The sequence below is a fragment of the Scyliorhinus canicula genome, chromosome 19 (genome assembly GCF_902713615.1).
Source record: "Scyliorhinus canicula chromosome 19, sScyCan1.1, whole genome shotgun sequence".
In the NCBI taxonomy this organism is placed as follows: domain Eukaryota; kingdom Metazoa; phylum Chordata; class Chondrichthyes; order Carcharhiniformes; family Scyliorhinidae; genus Scyliorhinus; species Scyliorhinus canicula.
Window position 1 is genome coordinate 99,960,556 of NC_052164.1, and position 16,916 is coordinate 99,977,471.

Genomic DNA, 16,916 nt, shown 5'->3' on the forward strand with positions numbered 1-16,916 from the left:
TCGAATGGACAGACAAGGCCTCAGTTTAACATTTCGTCCAAAACATGGCATCTCCACCAGCACAGTGTAAAATTTGAGTGTTCAATTTCTGGAGTGGGTGTCTTGAATGCAGACACTGCAACCTCATGAAGCAAGAGTGCTACCAACTGATCTCAGCCAACACTGAGAGAGGCCAGGAAGGACCTGGGCTTTAGTCTCAATTTATGTTCAGTAAGAAGTCTTACAACACCAGGTTAGATTCCAACAGGTTTGTTTCGAATCACTAGGTTTTGGAGCACTGCTCCATCCTCAGGTGAATGAGGAAGGAGCAGCGCTCCGAAAGCTAGTGATTCGAAACAAACCTGTTGGGCTTTAACCTGGTGTTGTAAGACTTCTTACTGTGCTCACCCCAGTCCAACGCCGGCTTGTCCACATAAATTTATGTTGACATCAGGCAGGAGGCTAGGTAATTATTAGAAATAGTCTTTTTTTCCCCATAAATTTAGTGTACCCAATTCATTTTTTCCAATTAAGGGGCAATTTAGTGTGGCCAATCCACCTAGCCTGCACATTTTTGGGTTGTGGGGGCATAACCCACGCAAACATGGGGAGAATGTGCAAACTCCACACGGACAGTGACCCAGAGCCGGGATCGAACCTGGGACCTCGGTCCCGTGAGGCTGCAGTGCTAACCACTGCCCCACCTAGCTGCCCCTTATTACAAATAGTCTTGTGCATCACCATAACAGAGAGAGGAAGAGTTGGATTGCTGTCTCTGAATGATACCTAGTCATTTATGTTGTAAAGTGCATGTGGACTTGGAACCTCTCTTCATTAAATACCTACAGATACTCAATGACTAGGTGTGCACCAGGAATGAATGCTTTCCACTGTCAAGGCCAGTATCCCTACATTGACTAACCTGTCATTTATCTCATTGCTGTTTGTGAGATCTTGGTTTTGAGCAATTGTGCTTTTGTATTTATCTACATTGCAGCAATGATACAAATGGATGCTTGACCAAGAGACAGCACAGTGGTGATCTATGAAATTGTACACACAAAATTAGCATTGTCAAAAAAGAAAATAACGAATTGCGTGATGGGCGGAGGGACAGGAAAATCAGACTTCAGGTTCTTGGAAACAGTTTGTAAATTACAAAATGATATTGCCAGACATCATGAAGCAGCAGGTGCGCTCCATTATGAAGTTTTGCAGAGAGAATCTTACGACACACACACAAAATCAGCTTTGAATCAACTCCTTATTTTAAATGCATTAGACAAAGTCATTATCAAGAAGCATTTTTAGCATTCACTCTATCATGAGCTTAATTTATTCAATAGATAAAAGCCAATTACTATGGATACTGGAATCTGAAACAAAAAGCAGAAAATTCTGGACAATCTCAACAGGTCTGAGAGCATCTGCGGAGAGAAAAGGAAGCTAACGTTTTGAGTCTGGGTGATTCCTGTCAATGTCAGACCTGCTGAGATTGAGATTCAATGTTGCATTTTCACTTGACTGTCAAATATGGGAATATATAAAACCTGGTGGCAGAACTACGCAAGTTTATTACAGTCATTAGCAGTGCCTTTGTAACAATTCTCTCAAATATTTTGATGTATTCCATAAGCAAAGAAGGCTGATCTGCTGAATATTCTGCTCAGTTCATTTAAGGTGATAAGCAATTTAGCTGTTAAAATGAAGGAGTCACTTTAACAATACGGATTGACATTTAATACTATGAGTCAGAGTCAATGCATGAAGGTCACATGTCTGCATTCCCAACAATATAAAATGTCTTCACGATAATTCGTTTGACACCATGGTGAAGCAGCAGCTCAGACTCACCTGTCTGTAGCGTAACAAGTGGCTTGTTGTCCTAGAGTTTAGCAGTGCAGTCAGGACTTGCTTCAAAGAGATTTGAAGTTCCTTGCCCAGCGCCAGCCGCCATTCTGCAGGATGTTGCTCTGTACAGTTTATACATGTATATGCCACGCTTTCTGGAAGATTTGACAAGATCTCGTACATCTCATCTGGAAGAAGATAGAAGCAAAGCTAAACATTTCATGGCTGGGAAGCCATTATTTTCTGAGTTTGATGTAACTGTTAAGAAAACAAAGGTAGTTTTAAAGGATTTATACTTGTATTGGTTAACATTAGAAATGAGGCATAGTTTTAAGTGGGTTTAATTTAATGTTTCTGTGCCTAGAAGGGTAAAAGCTGCAGTTAGATTTATGCTGGACAAAGGTTTTTGCATGTGTGGGGGGTTGGTTAGGTTCTAAATGTTTTTATTGTGCTTCGAGGACTACGGTGTGACGAATAGAAAAACAGCAGTGGTTGCTTAGCAACTGGGGTCTTGTAAGGTAGAGAAGCTTTTAAGTTTTAGTGTAGGTAATTTGATTAGCAGTTGAAGACAAGTAGCGAGAGAGAAGGCAGCTCTCACAGTTCACAGCAGTTGGTTTAGAAAGTTAGAGAGGGAACATCCCTCTTAGCTTTACTCGTAAGAAATGCTATAATGTGAAGTAATGGCAAAGAAAACAGAGGCGGGAATCTCCCATACCGCAAAAGAGTGTCTACGCCATCGTAAACGTCAGTGCGTTTTACGACGGCGTGAACGGGCCGCTCTCAGGACGACGCTGGAGCGGTTCATGCCGCTCCAGCTGCCGATCCCGGCGCGTACTGTGTGCCGCAGGATCCACGCATGCGCAGTTGCGCCGGCACCAAAGCGCGTATGCGCAGTGGCCTCCTTCAACGCGCCGGCCCCGATGCAACATAGCGCAGGACTACAGGGGCCCCCAGCCAAAGAGGCCAGTCCGCCGATCGGTGGGCCCCGACTGCGGGCCAGGCCACATCCGGGCTCCCCCCACCCACCACAGGCCGCCACCCGACCCTTCCACGCCGAGGTCTGACCAGCCCAGAGCAAGTTAGAACGGCGCCGGCAGGACTTGGCTCTTTTCTTATGGCCGCTCAGCCCATCTGGGCTGGAGAATCGGCGGGCCGGCCGCGTAGAGCGGCCTCAACCGGCACCGCGCCAACCACGCTGGCACCAATCCGCTCTGCGGAGAATCGCGTACCGGCGTCAGGGCGGCATGGCCCGTTCGTGGGGATTCTCCGGCCCGGCCCAGGGCTGGGAGGATCAAAATGATATGAAGCTTAATGAAGCTACAAAATGAAGCTTAATGGACATGTATCTTTAAGAAAATGAAAAATGAAATGAAAATCGCTTATTGTCACAAGTAGGCTTTAAATGAAGTTACTGTGAAAAGCCCCTAGTCGCCACATTCCGGCGCCTGTTCTGGGAGGCTGGTACGGGAATTGAATTCTAAATTTTCGACGTAGTATGTGGTGCTAGTTTTCGAGTAACAGGACTCAGATTATGTGACAGCCGAGAGATGGGGTGGGACTTGGGGTTTGATTGGTTGGCTGGTGGCCAATGAATTGGCCAAACTGACAAGTTCCACCCAGTAACAGGTGGTGATTGGATCCTACTCGATTTCCAGAGACTCAAGGAAAGCAGAGTCGCATCCCTGGAGACCGAGAGAAAAAGGACCTGCTCTCTCTCGCTCTTGTTTTCCCCAGAAAGGCTGCTGTAGTTCTGAAACTGCAGAGATCTGAAAGAACCTACAGCGAAAAACATTACAGACTGGAAACAGAAAACCTTAATCTGAAAGCCTACATTGAAGAAAGGTGCTTGAAACAACCATTTGAAACAAAAACACTTTTACCTTTTTATTTCACTTAATATTTTCACCCCTCCGTGTTTGTTTGTCTTATGTGTGTGTGTGCATAGAGAGTGGGGACAAATTAAAGTGGGGAATTAGGAATTAGATAATGGTTAACCAGTTGTATTTGTTGCATATTTTATTTTAGTTCTTGTTATAACTAAAAATTCATTGTTTAAATTTACAAACCTGGTAACTGTAATTATTAGGAGGCGAAGGACCAAAGACTTTGGATATTTTTCTATGTATTATTGGTTAATTCAATTGTGTTGCGACTCAGGGTCACGGGGGCTGGAACTGACCGCGTGTTACGACCCCGTAACCCTGAGTCGCAACACAATTGAATTAACAAATAATACATAGAAAATTGAATGCAGTCCCAGCATCTACTCAATCCTGATCAATACGCTCACTGAATTGGTTCCTGTGCACGCACCATCCACCAATGCAACAGGATTCATGATAAGACAATTTTTCAGGCAATCAAATGTGAATGGTCAGCTCGCCCAAGGCAGGGCCATTCTGTCCACCACTACATTCAAATGAACTACCAAATGATTTAAATCTGTTCGTCCACAGTCAATGATGAATGGGCTCACTGGGACAAGTGAGCATATCCTACGGCAAAATGGTTGATGTGTAGAACCCGTTCCCGCAAAAGCAAAACCAGCTACATTGAGGGGCGACCTCACCGAGGTCTACAAAATCATGAGAGGTATAGACAGGGTGGATTGCAAGGAGTTTTTCCCAGAGTGGGGGACTCAATCACTAGGGGTCACGAGTTCAAGGTGAGAGGGGAAAAGTTTAAGGGAGATATGCGTGGAAAGTTCTTTACGCAGAGGGTGGTGGGTGCCTGGAACGCAACGGAGGTGGTAGAGGCGGGCATGATAGCGTCATTTAAGATGTATCTAGACAGATACATGAATAGGCAGGGAGCAGAGGGATACAGATCCTTAGAAAATAGGCAACAGTTTTAGATAGAGGATCTGGATCGGCGCAGGCTTGGAGGGCCGAAGGGCCTGTTCCTGTGCTATAATTTTTCTTTGATCTTATCTGTGAAACTCCTCCCTCTCCTAATAATGATTGTAGCTTTGTAAGCTGAGCACTGATTAAAATTTGAAACACAACCATCGGTTTTTTTTGCCTCGAGAGAAAATCAGCTGTAAATATTTGAAGAAGAAATTCTATACAGGAACAGAAGGTCATTCAGATTCTCAAGCTTGTTCCTGTACAGAATTTCTTCTTCAAATATTTACAGCTGATTTTCTCTCAAGGTGAAAAAAACAATGGTTGTTATATCGTGGCCGATCTGCATCATAACTCCATCTATCCGTTTTGATTCCAGAACCCGTACACAATAATAGGCAATGAGCTGCACAGAATATATACCATATTGGAAAGAGGAAGTTAGAACTATGTGGCATGCAAAAAGGAAAGAAATGGATCCTGGGGAATAATCTCATGCAACTAATCCTTTTCAATTATGAGTTGATTTTAGAAACGTTGAAAGGGTAATTTTTTTCAAGTAACATGTTGTTAGATCCCAGCAAAAGCTGACATCCTCAAGGTAATAGGAGAACAAATTGGACAGTGATGAGACGGCAAGTGCACAGCATTTTAGTTTGGAAGGCTGTTAGTGTTAGAAGAAAAATATTGGGGGGTGGTGACATCATATGGGCCAGAATTTAGGCAGGTTGGGGGTCACATGAGAAACCAGCTAAACAGGAACACAAGAGCCTAATGTTATGTAACAGATTATGCATTTATACTTTCGGTAATTAAATTGGAAGGTCTGTACAAACAAAATCTGAAACAAACGTCAACATGGGGTGGCAGGGTGGCACAGTGCTTAGCACTGCTGCCTCACAGCTCCAGGATCCCAGGTTAGTCTGGGTGGAGTTTGCACTTTCTCCCCGTGTCTGCCTGGGTTTCTTCCGTGTGCTCCGGTTTCCTCCCACAGTCCAAAGATGTGCAAGTTAGGTAGATTGGCCATGATAAATTTCCCCTTAGTGTCTGAAAGATTAGGTGAGGTTTGTGGGTTATGAGAATAGGGTGGAGGCATGGGCTTAAGTGGGGTGTTCTTTCCCAGGGCCGGTGCAGACTGGATGGGCCAAATGGCCTCCTTTGGTGCTGTAAATTTTATGATTCTATGTCAACCAGCCGACGCATCTCCTTAACAGACTGTCAGATGTTTCAAATGTAAAACATGTCCTGCATTATAAAATACCTGACAAGCTTTCACACTTTGCATGAACCCAACGATCACATTTTCCACACTGCATCATCTTGCTCTCATAATCGTCATCATCGTAGCACTTGTCACACAGTGGGCAGAAGTTTCCTAAAAATAAACAACAATTTACATCAACACAGCTGGTGTCCTTTCACAGCCTTTCTGATAATCTCAGCACTGTTGACACATGTTTTGTATATAATTTTATTAAAGTGAGCTGGTACTCTACTACCAACCTACTTAGACGCATACAATGCCACATAACATACATAACATCAGCCAGGTGAGCAGGCTACTGACAAGTCTGAGGGCAAACACAATAGCTGCAGTGTGGACTTCCATGGGCAAATTAAAAATCGCAAAATAATTTCCATATAATTAAATCAGAACTTGAACTACTGAGTCATTGCAAGCCAGCGAGCCTGAGGATACTGCTATATAGTTTTTATTCACCATGAACAGGATAGACCTAAGAGTTCTCCACCCTACCCAATCTGCTTGCCACAAGTTACCTCCTGATGAACTTCTATTTCCATAATGGTAACATTATAATCACATAACAATTTAACCAGTGCATACGACTATAACACAAACTGATGCCAATTTAATAGACATGAACAAGGGCCTCCTTTAATTGCTCAATGGTTTAGTCAATAAATATCTGCAGCTGATCCAAGGAAGCCTCAATCCATATTCTCTGCAGTTAGCTCAGCTCAACAGACAACAATAATGGCACAAGTGATCACAACGCACCTTGATTGGGATAGTCCTGAAGGTGTTCTGTTTGCTAACATGGACTGCAGCAGTTCCAGAAGGCAGCTCACTACCACCTTCTGAAGGGTAATCAACAACACTCGCATCCCATGAATGAATAAATCCCCCCCCCCCCCCGACGTATCCATGATCCCTCTACCATCGGAAAGCCTAGCTAGCTCACTATCAAAGTTCGCATATGGGCAAGGGATAGAAGTATGACCAGCGCCCTATCTGAACCAGACCCCAGAAAGGAATCAACATCAGGAAGGGAGGAGGAGAGAGGAAAAGAGCCAGTATATGCATTAAATTCCAGAGCCAATATTTCTGCCTCCTGTGGAACTTTCTTCCGTGCTACATCAGCTAGATCGCTCTCTTGTAGGTACAAATTTGAATGCAGAAAACTGGTCATGTGAGGATATATCATGTTATGGACAATATCTGGTAACTATTACAAGATCACCAAGTTTCTCCTGTCATTTGAACATCAACTTCAGGTCTCATATGTCTTAATGCGCTACCTGTCAGCTGTTACCTGCACATTTATCTATCATTTTTAATAAGAGATATTTCCTAGCCATCTCTATGAAATTTTGTGTCATTCAAAAAATGTATTTAAAAAAACAAAGTTGTAATGTGAAAGATGTTAATCTATTTCTTGCATTTAATTAGATGCAGCTGGTTTGCATTAACTAGGGATTCACTTGACTTATAAATAGCAACAAACAGAAAAGGGAGGGTCAGGTGTATGCTTGTAGTGTTTAGCTCTGTGAACAAATGCTTATCACAGAGTGTAAAAGTTGGATCCCTCTTTTACCAAAAAAAAAACCACGGTTGTTGGGAAGCGGGAGCAGGGGCCTGTTGTGAAGGTGAGTGAGTGCCTTTAAATTTGCTTACCTTTCAGCGGCAGCAGGGTTTGAGGGAATATCAGGTAAGCTCTTCCTTTCTTTTTCTTTTTCTTGTTTTTTTTTAAATCTAGAGGTGATGTCAAGGAAGGCAGTACAATGCTCCTCCTGCAGAATGTTTGAGGTGAGGAACGCCGTCAGTGTCCCTGCTGATTTCATCTGTGGGAAGTGCACCCAACTCCAGCTCCTCAAAAACCGTGTTAGGGACCTGGAGCTTGAGCTGGATGAACTTCGGATCATTCGGGAGGCAGAGGGGGTCATAGATAGGAGCTTCAGGGAAGTAGTTACACCAAAGACTGGAGATAGATGGGTAACTGTAAGAGGGACTGGGAAGAAGCAGTCAGTGCAGGGACCCCCTGCGGTCGTTCCCCTGAGTAACAAGTATACCGTTTTGGATACTTGTGGGGGGGATGACTTACCAGGGGTAAGCCATGGGGTACGGGCCTCTGGCATGGAGTCTGTCCCTGTTGCTCAGAAGGGAAGGGGGGAAAGGAGTAGAACATTAGTAATTGGGGACTCAATAGTCAGGGGCACAGATAGGAGATTTTGTGGGAGCGAGAGAGACTCGCGTTTGGTATGTTGCCTCCCAGGTGCAAGGGTACGTGATGTCTCGGATCATGTTTTCCGGGTCCTTAAGGGGGAGGGGGAGCAGCCCCAAGTCGTAGTCCACATTGGCACTAACAACATAGGTAGGAAAGGGGACGAGGATGTTAGGTAGGCCTTTAGGGAGCTAGGATGGAAGCTCAGAGCGAGAACAAACAGAGTTGTTATCTCTGGGTTGTTGCCCGTGCCACGTGATAGTGAGATGAGGAATAGGGAGAGAGAGCAATTAAAAACGTGGCTACAGGGATGGTGCAGGCGGGAGGGATTCAGATTTCTGGATAACTGGGGCTCTTTCTGGGGAAGGTGGGACCTCCTATAGACAAGATGGTCTACATCTGAACCTGAGGGGCACCAACATCTTGGGGGGGGGAGATTTGTTAGTGCTCTTTGGGGGGGGTTTAAACTAATTCAGCAGGGGCATGGGAACCTGGATTGTAGTTTTGGGGTACGGGAGATTGAGAGTATAGAGGTCAGGAGCACAGATTTGACTTCGCAGGAGGGTGCCAGTGTTCAGGTAGGTGGTTTGAAGTGTGTCTACTTCAATGCCAGGAGTATGCGAAATAAGGTAGGGGAACTGGCAGCATGGGTTGGTACCTGGGACTTCGATGTTGTGGCCATTTCAGAGACATGGATAGAGCAGGGACAGGAATGGTTGTTGCAGGTTCCGGGGTTTAGGTGTTTTAGTAAGCTCAGAAAAGGGGGCAAAAGAGGGGGAGGTGTGGCGCTGCTAGTCAAGGACAGTATTACAGTGGCGGAAAGGATGCTAGATGGGGACTCTTCTTCTGAGGTAGTATGGGCTGAGGTTAGAAACAGGAAAGGAGAGGTCACCCTGTTGGGAGTTTTCTATAGGCCACCTAATAGTTCTAGGGATGTAGAGGAAAGGATGGTGAAGATGATTCTGGAAAAGAGCGAAAGTAACAGGGTAGTTGTTATGGGAGACTTTAACTTTCCAAATATTGACTGGAAAAGATATAGTTCGAGTACATTAGATCAGTCGTTCTTTGTACAATGTGTGCAGGAGGGTTTCCTGACACAATATGTTGACAGGCCAACAAGAGGCGAGGCCACATTGGATTTGGTTTTGGGTAATGAACCAGGCCAGGTGTTAGATCTGGAGGTAGGTGAGCACTTTGGAAACAGTGACCACAATTCGGTGACCTTTTACGTTAGTGATGGAAAGGGATAAGTATACCCCGCAGGGCAAGATTTATAGCTGGGGGGGGAAGGGCAATTATGATGCCATTAGACATGACTTAGGATGTGTAGGTTGGAGAAGTAGGCTGCAAGGGTTGGGCACACTGGATATGTGGAGCTTGTTCAAGGAACAGGTATTGCATGTTCTTGATAAGTACGTACCAGTCAGGCAGGGAGGAAGGGGTTGAGCGAGGGAACCGTGGTTTACCAAAGAAGTGGAATCTCTTGTTAAGAGGAAGAAGGAGGCCTATGTGAAGATGAGGCGTGAAGTTTCAGTTGGGGCGCTTGATAGTTACAAGGAAGCGAGGAAGGATCTAAAAAGAGAGCTAAGACGAGCAAGGAGGGGACATGAGAAATCTTTGGCAGGTAGGATCAAGGAAAACCCAAAAGCTTTCTATAGGTATGTCAGGAATAAAAGAATGACGAGGGTAAGAGTAGGGCCAGTCAAGGACAGTGGTGGGAAGTTGTGTGTGGAGGCTGAGGAGATAAGCGAGATACTAAATGAATACTTTTTGTCAGTATTCACTCAGGAAAAAGATAATATTGTGGAGGAGAATGCTGAGACCCAGGCTATTAGAATAGATGGCATTGAGGTGCGTAGGGAAGAAGTGTTGGCAATTCTGGACAAGGTGAAAATAGATAAGTCCCCGGGGCCTGATGGGATTTATCCTAGGATTCTCTGGGAAGCCAGGGAAGAGATTGCTGAGCCTTTGGCTTTGATTTTTAGGTCATCATTGGCTACAGGAATAGTGCCAGAGGACTGGAGGATAGCAAATGTGGTCCCTTTGTTCAAGAAGGGGAGTAGAGATAACCCCGGTAACTATAGGCCGATGAGCCTAACGTCTGTGGTGGGTAAAGTCTTGGAGAGGATTATAAAAGATACGATTTATAATCATCTAGATAGGAATAATATGATTAGGGATAGTCAGCATGGTTTTGTGAAGGGTAGGTCATGCCTCACAAACCTTATCGAGTTCTTTGAGAAGGTGACTGAACAGGTAGACGAGGGTAGAGCAGTTGATGTGGTGTATATGGATTTCAGTAAAGCGTTTGATAAGGCTCCCCACGGTTGGCTATTGCAGAAAATACGGAGGCTGGGGATTGAGGGTGATTTAGAGATGTGGATCAGAAATTGGCTAGTTGAAAGAAGACAGAGAGTGGTAGTTGATGGGAAATGTTCAGAATGGAGTTCAGTTACGAGTGGCGTACCACAAGGATCTGTTCTGGGGCCGTTGCTGTTTGTCATTTTTATAAATGGCCTAGAGGAGGGCGCAGAAGGATGGGTGAGTAAATTTGCAGACGACACTAAAGTCGGTGGAGTTATAGACAATGCGGAAGGATGTTGCAGGTTAGAGGGACATAGATAAGCTGCAGAGCTGGGCTGAGAGGTGGCAAATGGAGTTTAATGTGGAGAAGTGTGAGGTGATTCACTTTGGAAAGAATAACAGGAATGTGGAATATTTGGCTAATGGTAAAATTCTTGGCAGTGTGGATGAGCAGAGGGATCTCGGTGTCCATGTACATAGATCCCTGAAAGTTGCCACCCAGGTTGATAGGGTTGTGAAGAAGGCCTATGGTGTGTTGGCCTTTATTGGTAGAGGGATTGAGTTCCGGAGCCATGAGGTCATGTTGCAGTTGTACAAAACTCTAGTACGGCCGCATTTGGAGTATTGCGTACAGTTCTGGTCGCCTCATTATAGGAAGGACGTGGAAGCTTTGGAACGGGTGCAGAGGAGATTTACCAGGATGTTGCCTGGTATGGAGGGAAAATCTTATGAGGAAAGGCTGATGGACTTGAGGTTGTTTTCGTTAGAGAGAAGAAGGTTAAGAGGTGACTTAATAGAGGCATACAAAATGATCAGTGGGTTAGATGGGGTGGACAGCAAGATGGCTAGCACGAGGGGACATAGCCTTAAATTGAGGGGTAATAGATATAGGACAGAGGTCAGAGGTGGGTTTTTTACGCAAAGAGTGGTGAGGCCGTGGAATGCCCTACCTGCAACAGTAGTGAACTCGCCAACATCGAGGGCATTTAAAAGTTTATTGGATAAGCATATGGATGATAAGGGCATAGTGTAGGTTAGATGGCCTTTAGTTTTTTTCCATGTCGGTGCAACATCGAGGGCCGAAGGGCCTGTACTGAGCTGTATCGTTCTATGTTCTATGTACCTTTCACCACCAAACTTTCTAAAACATAACTCAAAGTTTTACAATTACCTTGAATGATAAAAAACCAAAACATCTGTGACCGCTCCCCAACAGACCTTGCCAACTATACTGTTGAAAAGACTATGGTCAGAATTTTAGTGCCGCTAACACCCAGCGGCTATTATGGTCCCGCCGAACTGAATGGAGATTGAGGTAGTTGCCACACCCGCTGGGGAGATACAACCATAAAGTTCAGGCCCATGGTTCTAACCTGACTGTAAATTAACCTGTGATCTCAGCCAGCCTTTATCTGACCACAGTTATGGCCTTAAAGCGTTAGTAACAAAACAATATATTGCACATTATAAAGTATGACATCCCTATCCCCATGAAACAGCATATCACCTGACTTACTGTGAGCAACTATATATAGAACAAAATTGCATTTCATAGTTTAAGATATTTCCTCAACCCCTTAGTTGTTGCCTTGTAATCACTCCTGGGTACCAATCATTGTGAACAAAGTAAATCTGTATGCTTACCTTTATCAAAGAGCTTTGCACATTCATGGCATAAAGAAAAATCATGTGACCACTGTGCATCCCAGCCCTTTCCTGGTGTTGTGGCTCCACAACTCTTACATCTTACACACTTCGTACAGATCTACAACAGAGGAGATAGAATACATTAAAGTGGCTTCAAATTAGAAAGAAAATCAAAGACAGTACAGCCTCCAGGAATAGATTGATGTTTCAGGTGTAAATTTAATCAGATTTCATTATATTCTGATAATGGTCCAGAGGGGCAGCACGGTAGCATGGTGGTTAGCATAAATGCTTCACAGCTCCAGGGTCCCAGGTTCGATTCCCGGCTGGGTCACTGCCTGTGCGGAGTCTGCACGTCCTCCCCGTGTGTGCGTGGGTTTTCTCCGGGTGCTCCGGTTTCCTCCCACAGGGGGGGGTTTGTTGGGTTACGGGTATAGGGTGGATACGTGGGTTTGAGTAGGGCTCGGCACAACATCGAGGGCCGAAGGGCCTGTTCTGTGCTGTACTGTTCTATTCTATAGAAGAACGTGCAAAATATTCACAATTGCAGGCAATGGCAAGGACAACTGTGATGCAGACTGGGTCACCACAGGCCCCAGAGAAGTGTTAAAACTGTCGGGTTGTAAAGGGGCATACTTACAACTGCTCATTTGATTCCAGGATAGGATAGAATTTACATCTAAAGAAGGAATATTGAGGCACCTCAGTTCCAGTATTAGCCAGACTCAACAACACCTCAGTACCATATATGGAAAGTGCTACGTGCACGCTGTGCACCTGATGATGGACCCCTAGAGGGCTCCAGGCATCATCCATATATGGAATCAGCAATCCCATTGGGTCGTCCCCCCCTTCCATTCCCCCCCAGAAGGGCGCGGAAGAGAGAAGCGAGGTGACACCTGGAAGAGACCCCCAGTGAAGACTCAACCACCTAGAGAAGACACGGCAATGATGGATAAGGGCAGATGAGACTAACCTTTGCGAAGAAGACCCTGAGTTCAGAGGCAAGGCCATCGGAATCAGAGTAGTACCCGTCAGAACAGCCTGGCCAAGCTCAACTGCAAGGGTAGTATCAGAGTCAGCGATAGATAGTACAGTATTGATAGGTTTTGATTAAGGATTAAGAGTTGCTTTTGTTAATAGAGTTTGGCTAATAAGATCTGTAAGAAAATCAGGTTGATCCACAAATCCACTCATCCTTTGTTTGTCTCATGAGTAAAGGCACCTGGGTAAACCAGTTTTAGTACAAACTGGTCAAGGTGTCCAACATTTCAGGCAACACAAGCTGTACATAAAACATGAGTGTTCCTCATTCTTTACAGATGGACATACTCTGCTAATAAGTTAGCTCGCCCTCTTTGATCTGATTTCTTTCGTGAAAATGTCACCTACATTTGCCACTTCCCCAAAGCAAGTCAGGGATTTCATCGTATGGAACGCCTGAAGGAGTGCCTAGTATTTAGAAGCATAGTGCATGAACCAATGTGTTGCTTCCCCATGCTGCCCTGGTATAGATTTGGTCCTGTCCACATACTTTGAGGAAACATATTGGTCGTTGTGTCAGGATGCTGTTGATGTATAGACAACCCCAAAGCAGGAACAGCACAATGACAAATCTTATGCAAACATGGGAAAAGCTGACTGGGAAACAGAAATGTGCAGAAATTTAAGGTGGGACCTTTTATATAGCATGTGAGGGAAGAGTTAATTCAATTCCATTTTAACTTATTAAACAGATCTCAATAAGAGCTTCCTCACGAACAGCCTAGGTTACGCTAACAGTACATATTCTGTAATGAAGAACTACAAAAGTAAAATGTAGATGCTGGAAATCTGAAATACCAGGAATGATGAGCTCAGTTCTGATGAAAGGTCGTCAACTTGAAACGTTAACTATTTCTCTCTCCTCAGATGCTGCCAGACCAATTTGCTCATTGCTCATTTGCTAAATTTTCTGTTTTTATAACTACATTAGTATATTGATTTAACTATGTGTATTCAACTAACATTTCTTGAAATCTTGTCCAAGTCATTTTATTTCACCAATATATGTTTATTTTTTCCATTTGTAGTTCACTAATGACAGGAAGAATGCTCTGAAAAGGGTGCAAAGCTGAACAGCAGAGATGCTCCTTAGTATGAGGAATTCAAGCTAAATGAGTCACAGCTTTGCATGAGAAAACAAAACTTACCCAGACTTTCTTTTTCTTGGTTGGTTTCGTTGGGTAGTTTGGTCCCAGGCACTCTGGGTGATAGCTATTTCGGCATTTGCCACACTCTAGAAGCTGCTGTGGAAAAGAAAATGTTTTAAGAGTTGCATTTTACTTAACCTACGATGATCAGTCTTCAACAGAAGAAACTAATTGCTAGGACGTTTCCCTTCCTTATGGAAGTTCTCCTGAATAGAGCTCCAATTTCTTTTTTTGTAAATTTAGCGTACCCAATAATTTTTTTCCAATTAAGGGGCAATTTAGCGTGGCCAATCCACCTAATCTGCACATCTTTGGGTTGTGGGGGCAGAACCCATGCAAACACTGGGAGAATGTGCAAACTCCACACGGATAGTGACTTAGGTCCGGGAGTTGAACCCGGGTCCTCAGCGCTGCAGTCCCAGTGCCTGGGACTTCGGCGCCGTATAGGGCTCCAATTTCAATCCAATTCTAACCTGTGCAATACAAAATTCACTCTGGAATTAACAAGAAGTAATTCAGAATAGAAAATGCTTACATTGCACAAATTCCTTCAGCCTGTGAAATAACAAAGACAAGCAAAGTTTAAAGTATATATCCTTAATCAGAACTGACAGAGGGCAAAGAGATGAACTCCTTAGCAGACTGATCAAAACAAAGAATGGGGAAAACAGATAAACATGAAGAATCCAATTAAATTACTTTTTTTAAAACAGAATAACCATCTGGTGCTGTGGTGGCAGTGCATTCATGCAGTGCATTATGGAGCATTAGGATATAAATCATCCCTTTCCATCACATGCATGTGTTATTCCTCCTCACCAGCTCTGGATCTTCAGCTGGGCTATAATGGAGGGACAAAGAGCAGAGCAGAAACACCTCCCCAACCGGACAGAAAAATCCTAGCGCTTGACACCGCTTTGCTTCACCCCTTAGAAGCTGCACCACTGACAGCAAATGCAGAGACTGAGAGCAGGTAATTATGTGTCCTCGCCACGGAGCTGAAATTTATGGCCAGTAAGGCTCAAAAGGGTGAAATAAACAGGTAGCTTATAAAGGGAAGAAAATATGTGTTTTATAAAATAACAAATATTAACTATGAAAACCTATTTTCCCACGACTGTCAATCTGACAGAAATAAATAGTCCAGGTTTGGAAAGAGATGAAAATGCATCTTTAGAAAGAAATACAAGCAACTACCAGGAGCAGATAACATAGTTCTCCCAGAAGTACAGAAACCTCAAACTACAATGGCAGTTGATCCGCCCTTCAGGTACATAAGTTCTGTTGTAAAACTCTCAGGGGACATTCAGTTAGAAGATTGGAGGTAGTATTTAAAGTCTATTACTGTCTGGAGTATTTTTTAAATAAGAATTCTATAAAATGCCATCCTCAAGACACATTCATTTTGCTCGTGTTCACTGACATGTATATGGGGGAGGGGTTAGAGAAGGAAATACCCTAAAAAATAACAAGATTATATGAGGTAGCAACGAGAGTCATTCCAGCCATATACCGCTCAGTTCTATGAGTTGCGGTCAATTCTACTCATTCCGCATTAATGTTGGATCAAGTCCAAATATAAATATTGCACCAGTATTAGCAAACCGACATTGCCCATCTGAAATATTCATGCATAGCTTACTATCAAGTACCATTACCTTTGAGGAGTTATTTTGGCGGCAACAGACGTGGCAGAACTTGCAGCGTCGACAACACCAGTTCTCCCACTGCTCCTCCAGGGGTCGCTCATTCTCCTCCAGGCAGAAGAGGTGGAAAGGCTCACAGCAGACCTGACAGTAAACAAACTGCGAACAAAACGCAAAGGGAAACAAATCAGCAAACTATACACTCTTGAAAGAGTAATAATTGCTCCCGAGTGTCAGATTTGTCACAATGTCACAGTCCCTAATGTGCACACAGCCAAATGCGTTTATGTATACAAACTCTTTGTATCTTCCCACCCCTCAAGGCTGCTCATAAACATGGTGGAAATATTTTGGAGCCTGTCCATTGGCAGTAGGGAAGGGCCTGCATATCTAGCATGACTAGGGAGAATAGTTCAAGCCTTGTGATTAAGCAGCATTCAAGCAATATTAGCTTTCTCGAGCACACTGCCCAAAGAATATCAAGCCCTCTTTCAGACAGTAACGTCACCTGAAGCTTGTGTGCAGAACTTCAACCAGAGTTGATCATTTTTCTGAAGCAAGATCAATGCACTAGGCTTCAAAACTTCACTGATGGTTCACCATCACAATTTTTACCATGTATTTCACTGCTCCCAGTAACTTTAAGATCAAATTCTGCTCTGAAATTCAAGCATGCCTGCAGGCTCAATATGGGATGGGGTTTAAGCTATTTTAATGAGTACGCTATGGTCAGAATCCTCTGAAACGCATAGTTGTATCGATCTGTCCTTCGGCAAAGAGATTTGTTTCCCCAAACTTTTGCTTTTAAATGAACATCATCCTAAACTTAAAACATTTTTTTGTTAGAGTGGCCAATTATTTTTCTTTTCCAACTAAGGGACAATTTAGCGTGGCCAATCCACCTAACCAACACATCTTTGGGTTGTGGGGGTGAAACCCACGCAGACACGGGAAGAATGTGCAAACTCCACACTGACAGTGACCCAAGGC

The 16,916-nt window shown here is 44.0% G+C and overlaps 1 protein-coding gene across 1 annotated transcript in view; it reads right to left on the minus strand.

The window, feature by feature from the left end:
- kmt2a (lysine (K)-specific methyltransferase 2A) overlaps positions 1-16,916 on the minus strand; it is a 182,427-nt gene that overhangs the window by 66,275 nt on the left and 99,236 nt on the right. Inside the window, 5 exon segments of the mRNA XM_038778603.1 lie at positions 1,834-2,018; positions 5,935-6,048; positions 12,086-12,206; positions 14,281-14,376; positions 15,939-16,085. Of these exon segments, the coding sequence (XP_038634531.1) occupies positions 1,834-2,018; positions 5,935-6,048; positions 12,086-12,206; positions 14,281-14,376; positions 15,939-16,085 (663 nt within the window).